The following is a 14,687-nucleotide window of genomic DNA, read 5'->3' as shown; positions in this document are numbered from 1 at the left end:
AGGTGTACTGCATCAACTGGAGAGTACTTTGAAGGTGATTGAAGTTTTAACATGTAAGAATAAATACACAGTTTTTTATAAATAAATTCCGGGGGAGGGTTTTTGGCTCCCCCCTTGTATAGCTGCATTTCAGTTATTTTGATCTTCCATCTACGGCTTTTTCTTTTTTTTTTTTTAACTTCAAGAGAGTGATAGTGTTAAATGTATATGACTCTTAGAAACAATGATCATTGTAGTTAGATTGTTTTTAAGAACTTGGGCAGTTTTCATAGGTGTTTTGGTTAAAATATGTGTGGGGGGGCTATGTTTTTTCATTGATTTGTATGTACAATAGTGAGAAAGTGACGTTTCCCCCTGGTGGCTGCTTATAGCACTGGCAGTAATTAGTTCTTTCCACACAGAGTAATAATAGTAATTGGTGGATTGTCACTCTTGGACCCACTTGGAGTGGGAAAGAAATTTTGCAATGTGTACAATCTATAAATGGCTCATATTTAAAATATGTAAACAACTCCTACACAATAAGAAAATGACAGCCAACACAAAAGACAATCACTTTGCTAAGGAGGAAATCCATAGTAATCAAGGTTATGCAAAATAAAATCACAGTGAGTCACCAGAATTGCAAAATTCAAATGTTATATGGAAATTGGGTTAAGTATATTGATTTCAACATATTATAAATTAATTAAACATGAACCTACCATGATAAAATTAGAATCAGCAAGCATATGTTTTAGAACATGAAGATAGCCCTAGCTGGTGTGGCTTGAGCACCACCCTATGAACCAAAAGGTCACCAGTTCAAATCCCAGTCAGGGCACATTCCTGGCTTGCAGACCAGGTCCCAGTTGGGGGCCTGGGTTTGGGGGATGTGAGAGGCAGCCAGTCTCTCTCTTCCTCCACCCCTACCCCTCTATCTAAAAAATAAGCAAAATCTTTTAAAAAACCATGAAGGTGAAGCGAGGGGAGGCATCTGGGCAAAGGGCCTCATGGGTTCTCTCTTAGGTCAAATTCTTTTTTTTTTTTAGGGTACTTCATATTTTATTTTATAGCTCCCCCCTCCCTGTTCACAATCATCTAAGAATCCCAGGAGATTACTCAAGCCAAAGAGGCTAGTCTTGTTCCCAGACTCCTCTTGGAGCAATGGTTCTCAGCCCTGGCGGCACATTTGAAATCATCTTGGGTCAGATTTTGAGTATTCAGACTGCTGGCCTCAGATCCAGCTATTCCATAGGCTTGATGCATCAGATACAGGGGTTTTTGCATTATGAAATGAACATTCTGTGTTTCTTCTGAGAAGCTTGAATAACCTCATAAGTTCTCTGTTCCTTTTTGCTTCCCTTTTTCTAGGACCTCATAGTTGACCAGACAATAGAAAAAGTTTCTTTCTGTGCTCCAGATAGGAACTTTGACAGAGCCTTCTCTTACATATGTCGTGATGGCACCACTCGGCGCTGGATCTGTCATTGCTTCATGGCTGTCAAGGACACAGTGAGTTCAGCATGGATTTCATCATGACTGGCCTCAGTTAGCCAAGCTCCTTCCGCATTGGCTCAGTCAAGCAGTTTCCACTACATTTTTGACAAGTACCTGTTGTTACAGCCCTTAGAAGTGGCTAAACTAGCCCGCTTTCATTCCATTCACTCAAGTATTGCACATTCTCGGTGTGACCCTGCAGCTCATGGAGCAAGATGGTTAGCTGAGATCCAAGGTCATTAAAGGAAAGTAGGAGTATTCTGGTGAGGGTGACTGCTAAACTTTATTTGAAACTTTTCATTATTAGAACTGTTTTCAAGATTCTTACATGTATTTGTTTGCTAAGACATCTGGGTGGAAGATACTGGCAGTTGAAAGGTGCTTATAAATTCATTTGCAAAGAGACTACCACAAATGAAAGAACTAAGTTGGAGTATGTTTTCAGTTAATTAAGACAATAGAAATACTAAATTATGGTATAATGGAGCATGCTAGAAATTGTTGGGTGATAGAAAGGTTTGGTTTTGTTTAAAAGTAGAAAATAACCTAATATCTTTTATGTAAATTATCCAAAATTCTGACATGAAAGACAAGTCTCTTACAGAGTGGTGATCTTAATTATAATTATAGTATGACATTGAGTGTATAATTTCTGAGTTTTTAAAAGTCCAGATAGAATAAGGAGATATAGCCATTCCTGAAGGCTTCAACCCAATAAACTCCTACCAAAGTTTAGCCTGGAAGAGAAGTGGTGACCGTACTCTGGAACTGACCAGAAGGTTTTTTAAGTTCTTGGAGGCCATGGTATGAACAAATATTAGGAGCTCAGGCTCTGAATCAGCTTTGGGTTCCAGACCCGATCTGATTCTTACTAGCTGTGATATTTGTGGCAAGTTACTTGACATGCTCTCTGTCTTAGTGTCCACTTCTATAAGACGGAGATAACAGTTGCAAAAACTAACTTGGATAGTGAATATAAGCACTCTTAGTATAGGGTCTGGGCATGGTGCATGCTCAACATACTGTCTTTTTTTAGTAAAGCTGTTTGTTTCTCCAGCTGTTCTAGGGTGGTGCTTGAGTAGGGATTTGTCTTCCATAACTTCTGCCCCAACCCTAAGGAGAAAGCATGAACTTCCATGGCCTGTAGCTCTGTCCTTGTAGTAGAGCTGGGTGCAAAGGCAGACGGGGTCTAAGGCTCTTTCAGTACTCCCTCCTGTTCCATGCTTTTGTGCCTGCCCTTGTGTCACCCCCCTGAAGAGTTGGGTGGAACTTCACGTTCGTCCGTAAAGAGTAAGTCTGCCAGTCTTGAAGCAGTGGTGTGAAATCTTGCAGTTCATAGTCATGTGAAATCTTGGGGACAAGAAGTATTTCAAACGTTACCTCTCCTTATGATATCTGACACTGGCATATGAAATCCAGTTAAATTGTTCAGAGCCATATGTAGGAGCAGATGCTTCCATAGTTTGATTGTGAAAACTCCACAAAGTGTCCATTGTTGTCAAATAGATGTCTTCTTAGTATTAATGATACCAATAGTTACTACATCATTTCCAACTTAAAAAAAAATACTGATTTGAGAGAGAGAAAAAACATCTATTTGTTGTCCTACTTATTGATGCATTCATTGATTGATTCTTGTATGTGCCTTGACCAGGGATCAAACCTGCAACCTTGGTGTATCAAGATGACATTATGACCAACTGAGCTACCCAGCCAGGGCTCATCTCTGACTCTCTATTCCACAGTTAGGGATATGGTCTAAAGTACAAATAATGGTCCATGGAATATTATGCAGCAGTAAAAAAGAATAAAATCTTGCCATTTGTGACATCATGGATGGACCTGGGGGTATTGTGCTAGTGAAATAAGTTAGAGGAAGACAAATACTATATGGTTTCACTTACATGTGTGCTAAACAAACAAATAAACAAGCAAAGAACAAAATAAGAGCAGATTCATAGAAACAGAGACCAAAGCGATAGTGACCCTAAGTAAGGGGGCTGGTGGAATGCATGAACGGTGAAGGGGAATAGAGTCAATAATATTGTGATAAGTTTGCACAGTGAAGACAATTACTAGAATTAGTGCAGTGATCACATTGTACAGTATGAAAATGTTGAATCACTATATTGTACACCTTAAACTAGTATAACTAATATAATAATATATGCCAACTGTACTTAAGTTTAACAAATAAAATGAGCAATATAGATGAAAATAAAATATAAATAACCCTGGTAAAAATAATTCATTGAATTTATTAAATTTATTGTCAGTAATCAATCCAGTATATTTTTAAAACAATATGTAATTTATATAAGCCCCCCTCTCCTTCCACAGACAATCTGTTTTGTCTGTTTAATTCTTGTGTAAGAAGAGAGTATGGATGAAAACATGCTTTACCTTTTGCTTGTGTGTGGTTGGGAGGTAGAGTTGGGATGAGAGCTAGAAGAATGTAGGGAAGGTATAAGGGGAAGCCTTTTAAGAGCCCTGTGGGTCCAGAATGGGGAATGGTGCTTGGAGGGGAGAGTATTCAGAAAGGTGAAGCTGAGAAAGCTAAGCTTTCATTTGCCTGATCCCCTTTTCATCGCCAGAGTTGTCTGTTGGAAGCTTTAGGCTTGTACCTTTTGTTCCTAGACACATTGACAGTATATTTAAGCTCCTGAAATTTGCCCTGCCTTTCCAGTGGTTCTTAGAAATGCTTGGTAAACATTCACACTACCCTAAATGGCAAATAGAGTTTCACATTTCAAGACTTAGGGCTTGGGAGTTTCAGCAGTATAAATGATTAAGTGTGCACACAGTAATTTTTGTAAAAGATTCCTCTACAGAGATTTACTTATAAACTTGTATGCAACTATCTACCAAGTCTACGGTCTAAAAGTAGCAGTTTTCTAGGGAACAGGATGATAAACCAAAGGGAAAAAAGAAGAAAAACACCTGCCTTCTTTTTTTCCATAAATTCAGACCTCTGATAGCTAATGCTTATGACACGCTTAGAATGTACCACATGCAGTTCTAAGTAGTTTTCATGTACTAAGTTCCTTTAATCCTTACAAAAACCCTACGAAGTTGACACTGTTACCATTCCATTATACAGATAAGAAAGCAGGAGTAAGAGAGCTCATGCAACTTAAGCCCACGTCTCCTAAGCCGGTGGCCAGAGCTTCTGTGACAGAGGGAGCCTGGCCAATGAGAGGGTCTCAGTGGCTGCTCACAAATCACAGGTCGTTGATGGTCACTTTGTTCAGTGCCTGCTACAGTGAAGTATCATAAGCATTACCAAAATAATTTGTTCATTTAAGTTCATTTGACATATTAGTATACTAAAATCCAGTTTAAGCTGGAGTTCCCAACATTTTGCCTTGTATAAAAACAGACATTTGTGGTCCAGGCTCTTTTGTAATTGTTGGTACTGTAACTCTAAAAACATTTTGTGAACCTTCTGTTGTGTACAGGGTGAAAGACTGAGCCACGCAGTGGGCTGCGCTTTTGCGGCCTGTTTAGAACGCAAGCAGAAGAGGGAGAAGGAGTGCGGAGTGACTGCTACTTTTGATGCCAGTCGGACCACTTTCACAAGAGAAGGATCATTCCGTGTCACAACAGCTACTGAGCAAGCAGAAAGAGAGGAGATTATGAAGCAAATCCAAGATTCCAAGAAAGGTACAGTCTGTTCTACTGTAGTGTGTGTTTATTTAAGCAGTTTCCTGCAGCAGGTTAATATTTCGAAGCTATCAGGGCTAAGCTTTCTCACAAAGACAACTCTTAGCAATATATGAAGACTTTCAAGAACAAAGCTCAAAATCTAAACAAAGTTCTCTCCTTTAGAGTGGCTTGTTTAGTGACTTTGAAACTGTTTGCCCTTGTTATAATGTTACGCTATTTGGGGAAGCTGAGAGTGCAGTTAAATAAGCTGCAAAGACATTATACCCCATGTTTAAAAACAAAATTGGGAGAATCTACTTCCTGGAACAGAGTTCCAGTACTGATGCCTCTGAGCTGGTGGAAGCAGATGCTGTCAGGGACCTATACCTTACAGGAAGTACAGACCCCAGGATTAGGCTGCAAAGGACCCCCTGACGTGATGCTGGGTTCAAACTCAGGCAGAGATTTCCCAGTGATCCTGTTTTTAGTAGATTATAACTGTGTGTTAGTGCTTTAGTGAAAAAAAAAAAGTTCACGGATTTTGAGAACTTTTAGCAGCCCCTAACTTAGCCCTGTTGATTTTAGTGTGATTTCTTCTGTGTTTTTTGCAGAAGGTGAGTTTTTTCAGGTACATATGGCAGCATAGCAGAAATGCCTGTGCAAGCATTCAAGTTACTCAGGAGGCTGTTGCCTAAGTTGGGTTGGGTGTGTTTTTGAACTAAGTGATAGGGCTTGGGGAAAGTGCTTTGCATTTTTGTGTATAGCTGGGGTTGAAACAGACGAGTATTTTGGAATTAAAGAATTCAGTTTAAATATGGATTAACATAATTTTGCTAATTTTTTACTATATTCTTTCACTTCTAAACCAGCCATTTGGGGCAATGTTATTAAAAATGACCCAAACAACCCTGGCTGGTGTGGCTCAGTAGACTGAGCGCCAACCTGTGAACCACAGGGTTATCAGTTCGATTCCCAGTCAGGGCACATGCCTGGATTGTGGACCAAGTCCCCAGTAGGGGGTGTGCGAGAGGCAACCACACATTGATGTTTCTCTCCCTCTCTTCCTCCCTCTCTTCCCCTCTGCCTATAAATAAATAAGTGAATCTTAAAAAAAAATTATCCAAACAGCTCTAATTCTTAAGTCAGAAAAAAAGATACATATTTTTATTAGAAATTAAATTATTGTGATTTTTTTCATTTCTTATAAACATTTGTACCAGGATAGCAAAGAATAAAAAACACTACACTATTTTTATTAGGAAATTTAGTATGCACAGCTATTATTTAGTGTGTTTTAGTGACTTTCTTCTGACTGGAAGCATATTCTTCAAAACCACCAAATAATACTCTGTGCTACACACAGCAACTGCCAGAGTGGTGGTGTCCCAACAACTGCCAAGGACTGAGAAGGGAGAACTAGAGATTGTCCACGTTCAAATTGGGACTCCACTGGTACGCAAGTGGAAACAGTCTTCTATTTAGGTTTATTCCCATGGAAAATTTGACTTCTGTGTGCTTTTATTCAGATGAGCCACAGTGCGCATTCTCCATGATTGAAGGCTGCTGTGGAACATTCTTTAACATCTAGTCAAACTTACGCTTATGTAGTCATTTCGGACTGCCATTCCCAAAGTCCTCTCCCCCAGACAAATAAGCAAGCAAACACTGAAAAGCATAAAACCATCATTCTTTAAAGGACCTCGCATTAGTTCATACCTACTGTTTTTTTTAAATCTTGTTCAAAGTCTTAAATTATGAATCGCTGCATGAGAATCAAAGATCTAATATCTGTGTCATAGTAGATGTACCATGTGACATGTAGTAGATTAAACTTTTCATTTGTTTGAAAAATAGATCTGAGCTCTGCTTCTAACCTGTCTTTTAAGAGACACTGGAGAGAAAAGAGAGAAAGAGACACTGGGAAGGAGATACGGGGTAAAAGGACCTAGGAGGGTTTTTCATTTTCTCAGCTGTGTAAGCTCAAATGCTTTGAAGACATTGCTAAGGTCCTCTTTCTCTTGACTTTCTCGAGCTGAAACAGATAAGACAGCTGGGGGTTCATCAGTGGCCCCTGGCAGCACTGCCCCATCCCCGTCCTCCCCCACCTCTCCCACTTCCGACGCCACTGCCGGGCTGGAGATGAACAATCCTCACGCCATCCCCCGCCGCCATGCGCCAATCGAACAACTCGCTCGCCAAGGTTCCTTCCGAGGATTTCCTGCTCTTAGCCAGAAGATGTCACCCTTCAAACGCCAGCTGTCCCTGCGCGTCAACGACTTGCCTTCCACTATGCAGAGGAAGACTGATTTCCCCATAAAAAATGCAGGTAACCAGCTTCCACCCAACTCACTGAGTGCTCTAGCAGAGAAACCATCGTCACTTCCAGGGAAACACTAATCCCACCACAGCAGCCCCCACCTCAGGCTGGTTTCTGGTTATATGTATCTTGTATCATTTCCCTTGGGAGAAAACTGAGGAACATGGAGGGAGATGTGAGTCATTCATTTCTCTTCAACAGACAGGTAACAGGGCCGTGATGGAAATTCCTAGCCTGAGCTATAAGGCTTGTGGTTTGTCCAGATGGAAGTATACATATTAACTCTCAGCCAACCTGCTTCTAAACATCAAGGGTCTCAAGTTTCCATTCTTATTCTGCCACTTGGGACCCAGAAGGGAATTAATTATAAAGGCTTTGGAAACACATCCAGTTAAATAGCATTACTGTCAGATGTACCAGAAGAAACGGATAAGTGCTCATTGTCCTTGTGGCTGGTTGGCTCCATAGGGAGGAAACTCTAACCTGGCCTCCTGCATAAATCTAAGATCTGTTGTTCATCAGAGACAGTGGGCTTGCTCACACATATTCATTACCTTTCAGAACCGCCACACAGCCCTTTGTGTGGCCTCTGTACAGCTGAGCCAGCCCCGGTAGCTTTATCCTCATCATAAGATCCGGAGCTAAAGTGTCAGATCTGGTCAGTGCTTTTATTGGACTCTATTTTACTTCACTCCGAGACACATCTAGCCGGGGCTGCAACAGAACTCGAGGAAGCTCTGCCTCGATAGGGCACTCTCACAGGTAGCCGGATAAAGAGTTCAGAGAGTTACAGTCTTTTGACAGATGAAACGAGGCCTAAACAACGGCCGACAAGACGATGGCCGAGGGTTGTGCCAGCTCTCAGCTCCTGTAAAAACAGACTCCAGGTGCTTCAAGTGCCTGTTTCCATCCCTTCCTGGAGCAGATGGGAAACAAAACTGTCATTGTCTTTTCCCCGTCGAGCAGACCCAGGTTCAGCACACATAATCATCTTCCTCAGGGACAGTGTCTCAGAGTCAGTGTTCAGAACAAAGCCTCAGGAGTCCCGGACCTCAGTTCACTTTTTCACGTGATCACAGTTCTTATGAGGTACTTCGGTGCTTTGGAGGAGAATGGGAGTGATGCCACTGTTGTAGCTTATCACAGAGAAAAGGACCAAGCGTCCACTGGTGCCCTTGACTTGATCCCATTTTCTGATAGTTGTTAAATAGCTTCAGAACGTAACTCGGACCACAGCCTTCTGAACTGCTTGGAAGACAAATAGGTTGCTCGTGTCTTCCAGAAAGATCTAGCTAACTGGACGTCTTGACCCAAAAGGAATACCAGTGTCTCAACAGTGTCACCCAGGAGAGGAGATAACGAAATCTTGGGATTTGCAAGGGGTGAAGATAGTCCTTAGTACATGAATTGCTGACATTTTATACCTGCTCATTTTATACCTGTAAGTGAAATAGAGCCAGTAAATATTTCGAAGCTGTTTTTAGAGCCCCACCTGACTGTTGAGACTTTTCCCTTCACAAGTAAGGGATGCTGTGTAAAAATGCCACCTTGTACCATCCTGTTATATTCCAGTATTATTTAGTTTTTCTTTCTGGAGCCATTTTCTGTTTGTCTTGCAGTGCCAGAAGTGGAAGGGGAAGCAGAGAGTATCAGCTCCCTGTGCTCACAGATCACCAATGCCTTCAGCACACCCTCCGAAGACCCCTTCTCCTCCGCCCCAATGACCAAACCAGTGACAGCGGCGGCACCCCAGTCTCCTGCCTTTCAAGGTGAGTGCCCTCGCAGCCTGCTCGGCGGTTCTCTTTGGAAGTGGTATTTTTATGATGCTGCCCACGAGCTGTAAGTTGGCATCCCGAGCTTCCAAGAGCTGGTCGGACCCATTCATTTCCCTGTTTGGTAATGTCTCAGGTCGATTCATTTCTCTGTTTGACAGTGTCCTTGTGCTTTGTCGCCCTCTGTGTTCCTAGGATGCCTGCATCCGTCATTTTGCACGTACCTACCCATCTTGCATCCCATTCTGTGAGGAGCTTCCATAGTCCCCACCCCGCTTCCTTTGCTGCTTCCCTGTTAAGAGTCAGCACATCCAGCCAGCTCTTCAGGAGCACAGCCATCAGCGTTTGTTCTAGCGCTACACTGCTTCTAGCGCAGTGGTTTTCAACCCGGGGTGACTTTGCCCCTCAAGGAAAATTTGGCATTTATTGTCTGGAGACATTTTTGGGTTTCACAGCTTGGTAAGAGTGATTGCTACTGGCACCTGTGTAGAGGCCAGGAATGATATAATACTAAACATGCTTCAATGCCTAGGCTAGCCACCCTCACAGCAGAGAATTTTCCTGCCCAAAATATCAGTAGTGCCAAGGTTGAGAAGCACTGGACTCACCTAGTCTCTACTCTGTCTCAAGAGGCTCATAAAGAAAAGGTACTTCTTCTGGCCCTTTGGTTCATTTAGTGTACTTGTTGAAGGTAAAATTTGACTTTGTGGCATTGAAGAGTTACTAAAAGTTGTTTTCAGAGATACTGAGTTAATAGTTGGTATTGACTCAGAGGTAAGCAAGAGTCTGTATAACTTAAATTACAGACTTTTAGAATTTGAGCTCCTATAATTGCCATTTCTTCATTTCTTTTGAGAGAGAGCTCAGAAAAGCTTTGCTGTGGAGACAGTACCCCATCCTATTGGAGTAAGATACTACATGCTTTTCCTCAAGGAGTCTCCTAAAAAAAAAAACCCTTCCAGAGGTGTACAACCTGCGGCCCAACACAAAATCATAAATTTACTCAAAGCATTACAAGATTTTTTTGCAATTCCACGTCACAGTGTATTTAATGTGTAGCCCAAGACAACTTTTCCTCTCCCAGTGTGGCCTGAGATGCCATAGGCTGGACACCCCTGCATAGTCACATGCACCAAATAGCTTTTCATTCCATCTGACAGACATCTATAGTGCCAGTAATAATAGGCACAATTTATTGAGCTCTTAGTGCCTCCCGCCACGTCACGGTAAGGACCCGTGCTTGTTCCCATCTCAGTTAATCCCCACACCAGCCTTTGGGGTAAGCGTTACAGATGAGGGAAAGGAGGCTCAGAGAGGTTGAGTAAATTGCCCAAATGCACCACCAGGATTTAAACCCAGGTCTTACTGAATATAACACCCATTACTACTGAAGGTGCCTGCTTCTCCATCCCCCACTGAACATGACAGCTGGGCCCAGGGTTAGAAACCGATGGACTAGATGCCTACATAAAGGAGCAGGGTCAGGAGACTTTGAAGAAGAGAGACAAGGAAAAACAGTAGCTTCTTTGGGATATTATGAACATTCCCAAAAGGAAAATACCTTCCCCAAAAAAAGGAGATGAAATTAATTGTGTAACCAATTACAAATTTACTTACCAAATGAAAACATCAAGTTTGATTTATCATCTGTAATACAGGGATAATCCACTCTTACTAGGTTTTTGAGGGAATTAAATGAGATAATGCACACTAAACTATTATTAACATAGTGCCTACCACATAATAGAGAATCATTACATTTATCTCGTTGTTGTTATTGTTCCCATAATTTGATCTTTTGGAAAAGAGGTAGGAGAGGGAAATGCTTTATCTACATCACTATGCCAAAAGCTAAGATATATCTAAAAGAGTTAGCTTTTTGCTGCTTGTAAGACAAAGCAATTCTGTTCAGTTTAATTTGAAATTGTTTTTCTAGGCTTCATTTTCTCTCTCCTCATACACACAGTTTCCTTGAACAGTCATTTGACTTTTTCAGTATAGCCATTTTAATTACAACCTCTGACTCTTCCTTTGCCAGAAGGTTTGTGTATTCATTACAAGATGGTATGGTTGTCCCAGCACCAGCTTCTCTTTCTGTTCCACCAGTATTGCACATTGGCCTGACTGACCCAGCTCCGAGGGGTCACCTGTACACCCTGCATGCATTAACTCCATTGATGTTGTCTGCTCCCATTGTAGCTAATGGCACTGACTCAGCCTTCCATGTGCTTGCTGCTAAGCCAGCCCATACCGCTCTAGCACCCGTAGCAATGCCTGTGCGTGAAACCAACCCTTGGGCCCATGCCCTTGATGCTGATAACAAGGGAATTGCAGCCACACATTCCGGTAAGGTGGCCACAAACGGTGGTGAGGATTCTGGGATCAGATAAACGACCCTGGTTTGAAAATCAGTCCTTTACTGAGTGGGTGATCAGGGAGGAGTCCTTTTGGGAAGCTATGTTCCCCCCTGGAAATAAACTGCTATTAAGAAATGATAGGGAAGGAGAAGGAACTAAAGAGGTTAAACTGATAGTTCTTAAGACTATCAAACAGAACTACCCATAGAACTCTCATAAAACACAGATTCCTGGGCCCTGCCCCGAGGGAGTCTGTCATTGGATTTGGAGATATGTGGACAAGCCTTTAGGATGAGGGGGCCCCGCCTCCTACAAGGGCAGGCCTTAAAAAAGAGCTATAAAAAGCACTTTATTTTTGCTTTTCTGTACCTTCTAGTTTTTCTATAATGAAAATTTTACCATAAAACCAAAAAAAAGTCAATAGTAATGAAGGCAGTTCACCAGAAAGACGTGTGTGTGGAAGCCAGGCAGGGGCCACAAGGCGCAGCACCTACACTCGCTGTTTCCGTTTTGGTCTCTTAGAGCAGGGGGTGATTCACCTTGGGCCCTCGGAGCATGTGCAGGTGGTTCCTGTACCACGGAGGAGCTACGGCAGCAGGGAGGGATTTCCCATGCCAGCCAGCTGCCTTGGTTGCAGCTGAGCCACATCTGTCCAGCTCCTCCGTGTGGCTGAGACACAGCGTGGTCGGACAGGCTCTTTGTCCTACCGCAAGCCCGCCTCAGCTAGTGCAGAAGTAGCCCAGCGGAAGGATTAGTTCCACATGTTAGGACCGTTCAAACAACCAAGGTTAGCAGGTGAGGAAAGCAGCCCCCAAAGACTGATTCTTTTGTCTCTCTTCATGTCGTTGGTTTCAGGGACCGAGTGGGGTCAATCTCCTGGTGCTGCCTCTCCAGGTCTCTTCCAGGCCGGTCACAGACGTACTCCCTCTGAGGCTGATCGCTGGTTAGAAGAGGTGTCCAAGAGCATCCGGGCTCAGCAGCCCGCAGCCCCAGCTGTCCCTCTGCAGCCAGTTCTCCAGCCGCCTCCGCCCACTGCCATCTCCCAGCCAGCGCCGCCTTTCCAAGGGAATGCATTCCTCACCTCTCAGCCCGTGCCAGGGGGTGTGGTCCCACCCCTGCAGCCCGCCTTTGTTCCTGCCCAGGCCTATCCTGTGGCCAATGGGATGCCCTATCCAGCCCCTAATGTGCCTGTGGTGGGCATCACTCCCTCCCAGATGGTAGCCAATGTGTTCGGCACTGCAGGCCACCCTCAGGCTGCCCACCCCCATCAGTCTCCCAGCCTGGTCAAGCAGCAGACATTCCCTCAGTATGAGACAAGCAGCGCTACTGCCAGTCCCTTCTTTAAGCCTCCTGCACAGCACTTCAATGGTTCTTCAGCTTTCAATGGGGTAGACGATGGCAGGTTGGCTTCAGGAGATAAGCACACAGAGGTTCCAACAGGCACCTGCCTGGTGGATCCTTTTGAAGCCCAGTGGGCCGCATTAGAAAGCAAGTCCAAGCAGCGTACTAACCCTTCCCCTACCAACCCTTTCTCCAGTGACTTACAGAAGACATTTGAAATCGAACTGTGAGCAGCTGTTCCTACGGCTGGTGTATTTTCTCCGTACTTAGGCAAGGTGGGATGGGGTGGAGGTCAGAGCAGACTTTGTGTCCCTGATAGTACACTTTTCACTAATCCCAAAGGTCCCAAGGAGCACGTCCAAGCACGGAGTGCTGTGTGGGGGGTTTTTGCAAAAAGTGGAGAAAACCATTCCTAGAAAAGAGCTATCCTAGTTAAGCTAAAGAAGTCACGAAAATGTTACCCTCTGTCCCCCTCCTCCTGCCTCAGCCCCTTACAAATCTCTGGCAACAGAGAGGCAGACATATCTGAACAGGAATCTGTATTCAAAGCACATTTACTGGAATATAAAACACAACGGGAAGCAAAACGATCTCCCTTTGTTTTTCAGGCCGCGCACCTGCCTCCTATAAGTACTGGCCTGTCTTAAAGATCAAGGACAGGGCGGCCCGCGCTCGGCCGGGGACGAGGGGCAGGCGGTGCGGCCAGAATTCCCAGGAGGGCACACCAGCAGCTGCCCAGCAGAGCTATATTTTAGGGGTCAAGTTGAGCTTCCATTTTGAGTAAGAATAAATATTATAAATATATATCAAAAAAGCCAAAATCTTTATTTTTATGCATTTAGAATATTTTAAATAGTTCTCAATATTAAAAAGTTGTAAGAGTTGTAAGTAATCTTGCCAAAGGTAAAAGGGTTAACTGTAAGAAATTGTACATAAGATTGATTTATCATTGATGCCTATTGAAGTAAGATGAGGCAAAGCTGGAGGAGCAGACGGGACCCCAGCTTCCTCGGTATCAGTCATTGTAAGTAGCGCATTGCAGCCACAATCATGCTTAGGACCAGTCCAGTCCCTAGGTTGTAGTTTCAATACAGAAAACGAAAGACTAGCATTGTCCTGGTTTTAAACCCATGATGAAATTCTACTGTCATTATTTTAATGGACTCAATCTAAATGTGCTCTCTAGAGAATATGTATTTTCCTTTGTGTATTGCTGCAGTTCCCTTATGTTAATCCTTTAACACTAAGGTAACAGTGATCATCCCCATAGACTGGAACGCAGGTTGCCGTGTTGGTTTGTCACGTGGGTCTTCCTTGGTGGGTTTTGTTTTGTCCTCTAAGTTTTGTCCCCGCGGGTTTTGTGGGGATGGAGTTTCTGGTTTGTTCGGCGTGTGTGTCTGTGTGTCTGTCCTCGTCCCCCTCCCTCGTGGGGAGCAGACACCCTGTTGCCGGCAGCGGCCATCTGACCTCTGGTAACAACGTGAGATCCCATCTCATTTTTACTTTCGAACGTTGGCCTTACAATCAAATGTAAGTTATATATATTTGTACGGATGAGAATTTATAATCTGCTTTAACAAAAATAAATGTTCGTGGTAGAAGCTTTTCCCATGAAGGGCTGTTCTTTCCCCTTTTCTTTATTAGCAACTGAGTTGACTTTCTGTTCTTTGGGTCTTGTGCCCTCCACTCCGCTGCTGCAGCGGATCGCTAGTGTGGTGACTGGAAAGTCGTTTACTGGGAGTAGTACCTTCTTTTTTTTTTTTAAGATTTTATTTA

General features: G+C 43.3%; 1 protein-coding gene across 13 annotated transcripts in view; it reads left to right on the top strand.

The window, feature by feature from the left end:
* NUMB (NUMB endocytic adaptor protein) overlaps positions 1-14,526 on the top strand; it is a 132,227-nt gene extending 117,701 nt beyond the window's left edge. For 9 of the 13 annotated variants that reach the window (XM_045823946.1, XM_045823950.1, XM_045823945.1 and 6 more), the window contains 6 exons: positions 1,354-1,494; positions 4,938-5,142; positions 7,157-7,450; positions 9,061-9,210; positions 11,413-11,559; positions 12,426-14,526. In XM_045823946.1, the coding sequence (XP_045679902.1) occupies positions 1,354-1,494; positions 4,938-5,142; positions 7,157-7,450; positions 9,061-9,210; positions 11,413-11,559; positions 12,426-13,141 (1,653 nt within the window). In that variant the 3' untranslated portion in view covers positions 13,142-14,526. The remainder of the gene's footprint in view (positions 1-1,353; positions 1,495-4,937; positions 5,143-7,156; positions 7,451-9,060; positions 9,211-11,412; positions 11,560-12,425) is intronic. The other 4 variants (XM_045823952.1, XM_045823954.1, XM_045823955.1 and 1 more) reach the window with 2 other exon arrangements.
* Positions 14,527-14,687: the final 161 nt, after the last annotated feature.

This window comes from Phyllostomus hastatus, unplaced genomic scaffold (genome assembly GCF_019186645.2).
Source record: "Phyllostomus hastatus isolate PE091 unplaced genomic scaffold, TTU_PhHast_1.1 phas_scaffold_501, whole genome shotgun sequence".
Lineage (NCBI taxonomy): Eukaryota > Metazoa > Chordata > Mammalia > Chiroptera > Phyllostomidae > Phyllostomus > Phyllostomus hastatus.
This window is presented reverse-complemented; position numbering and strand designations above follow the sequence as displayed.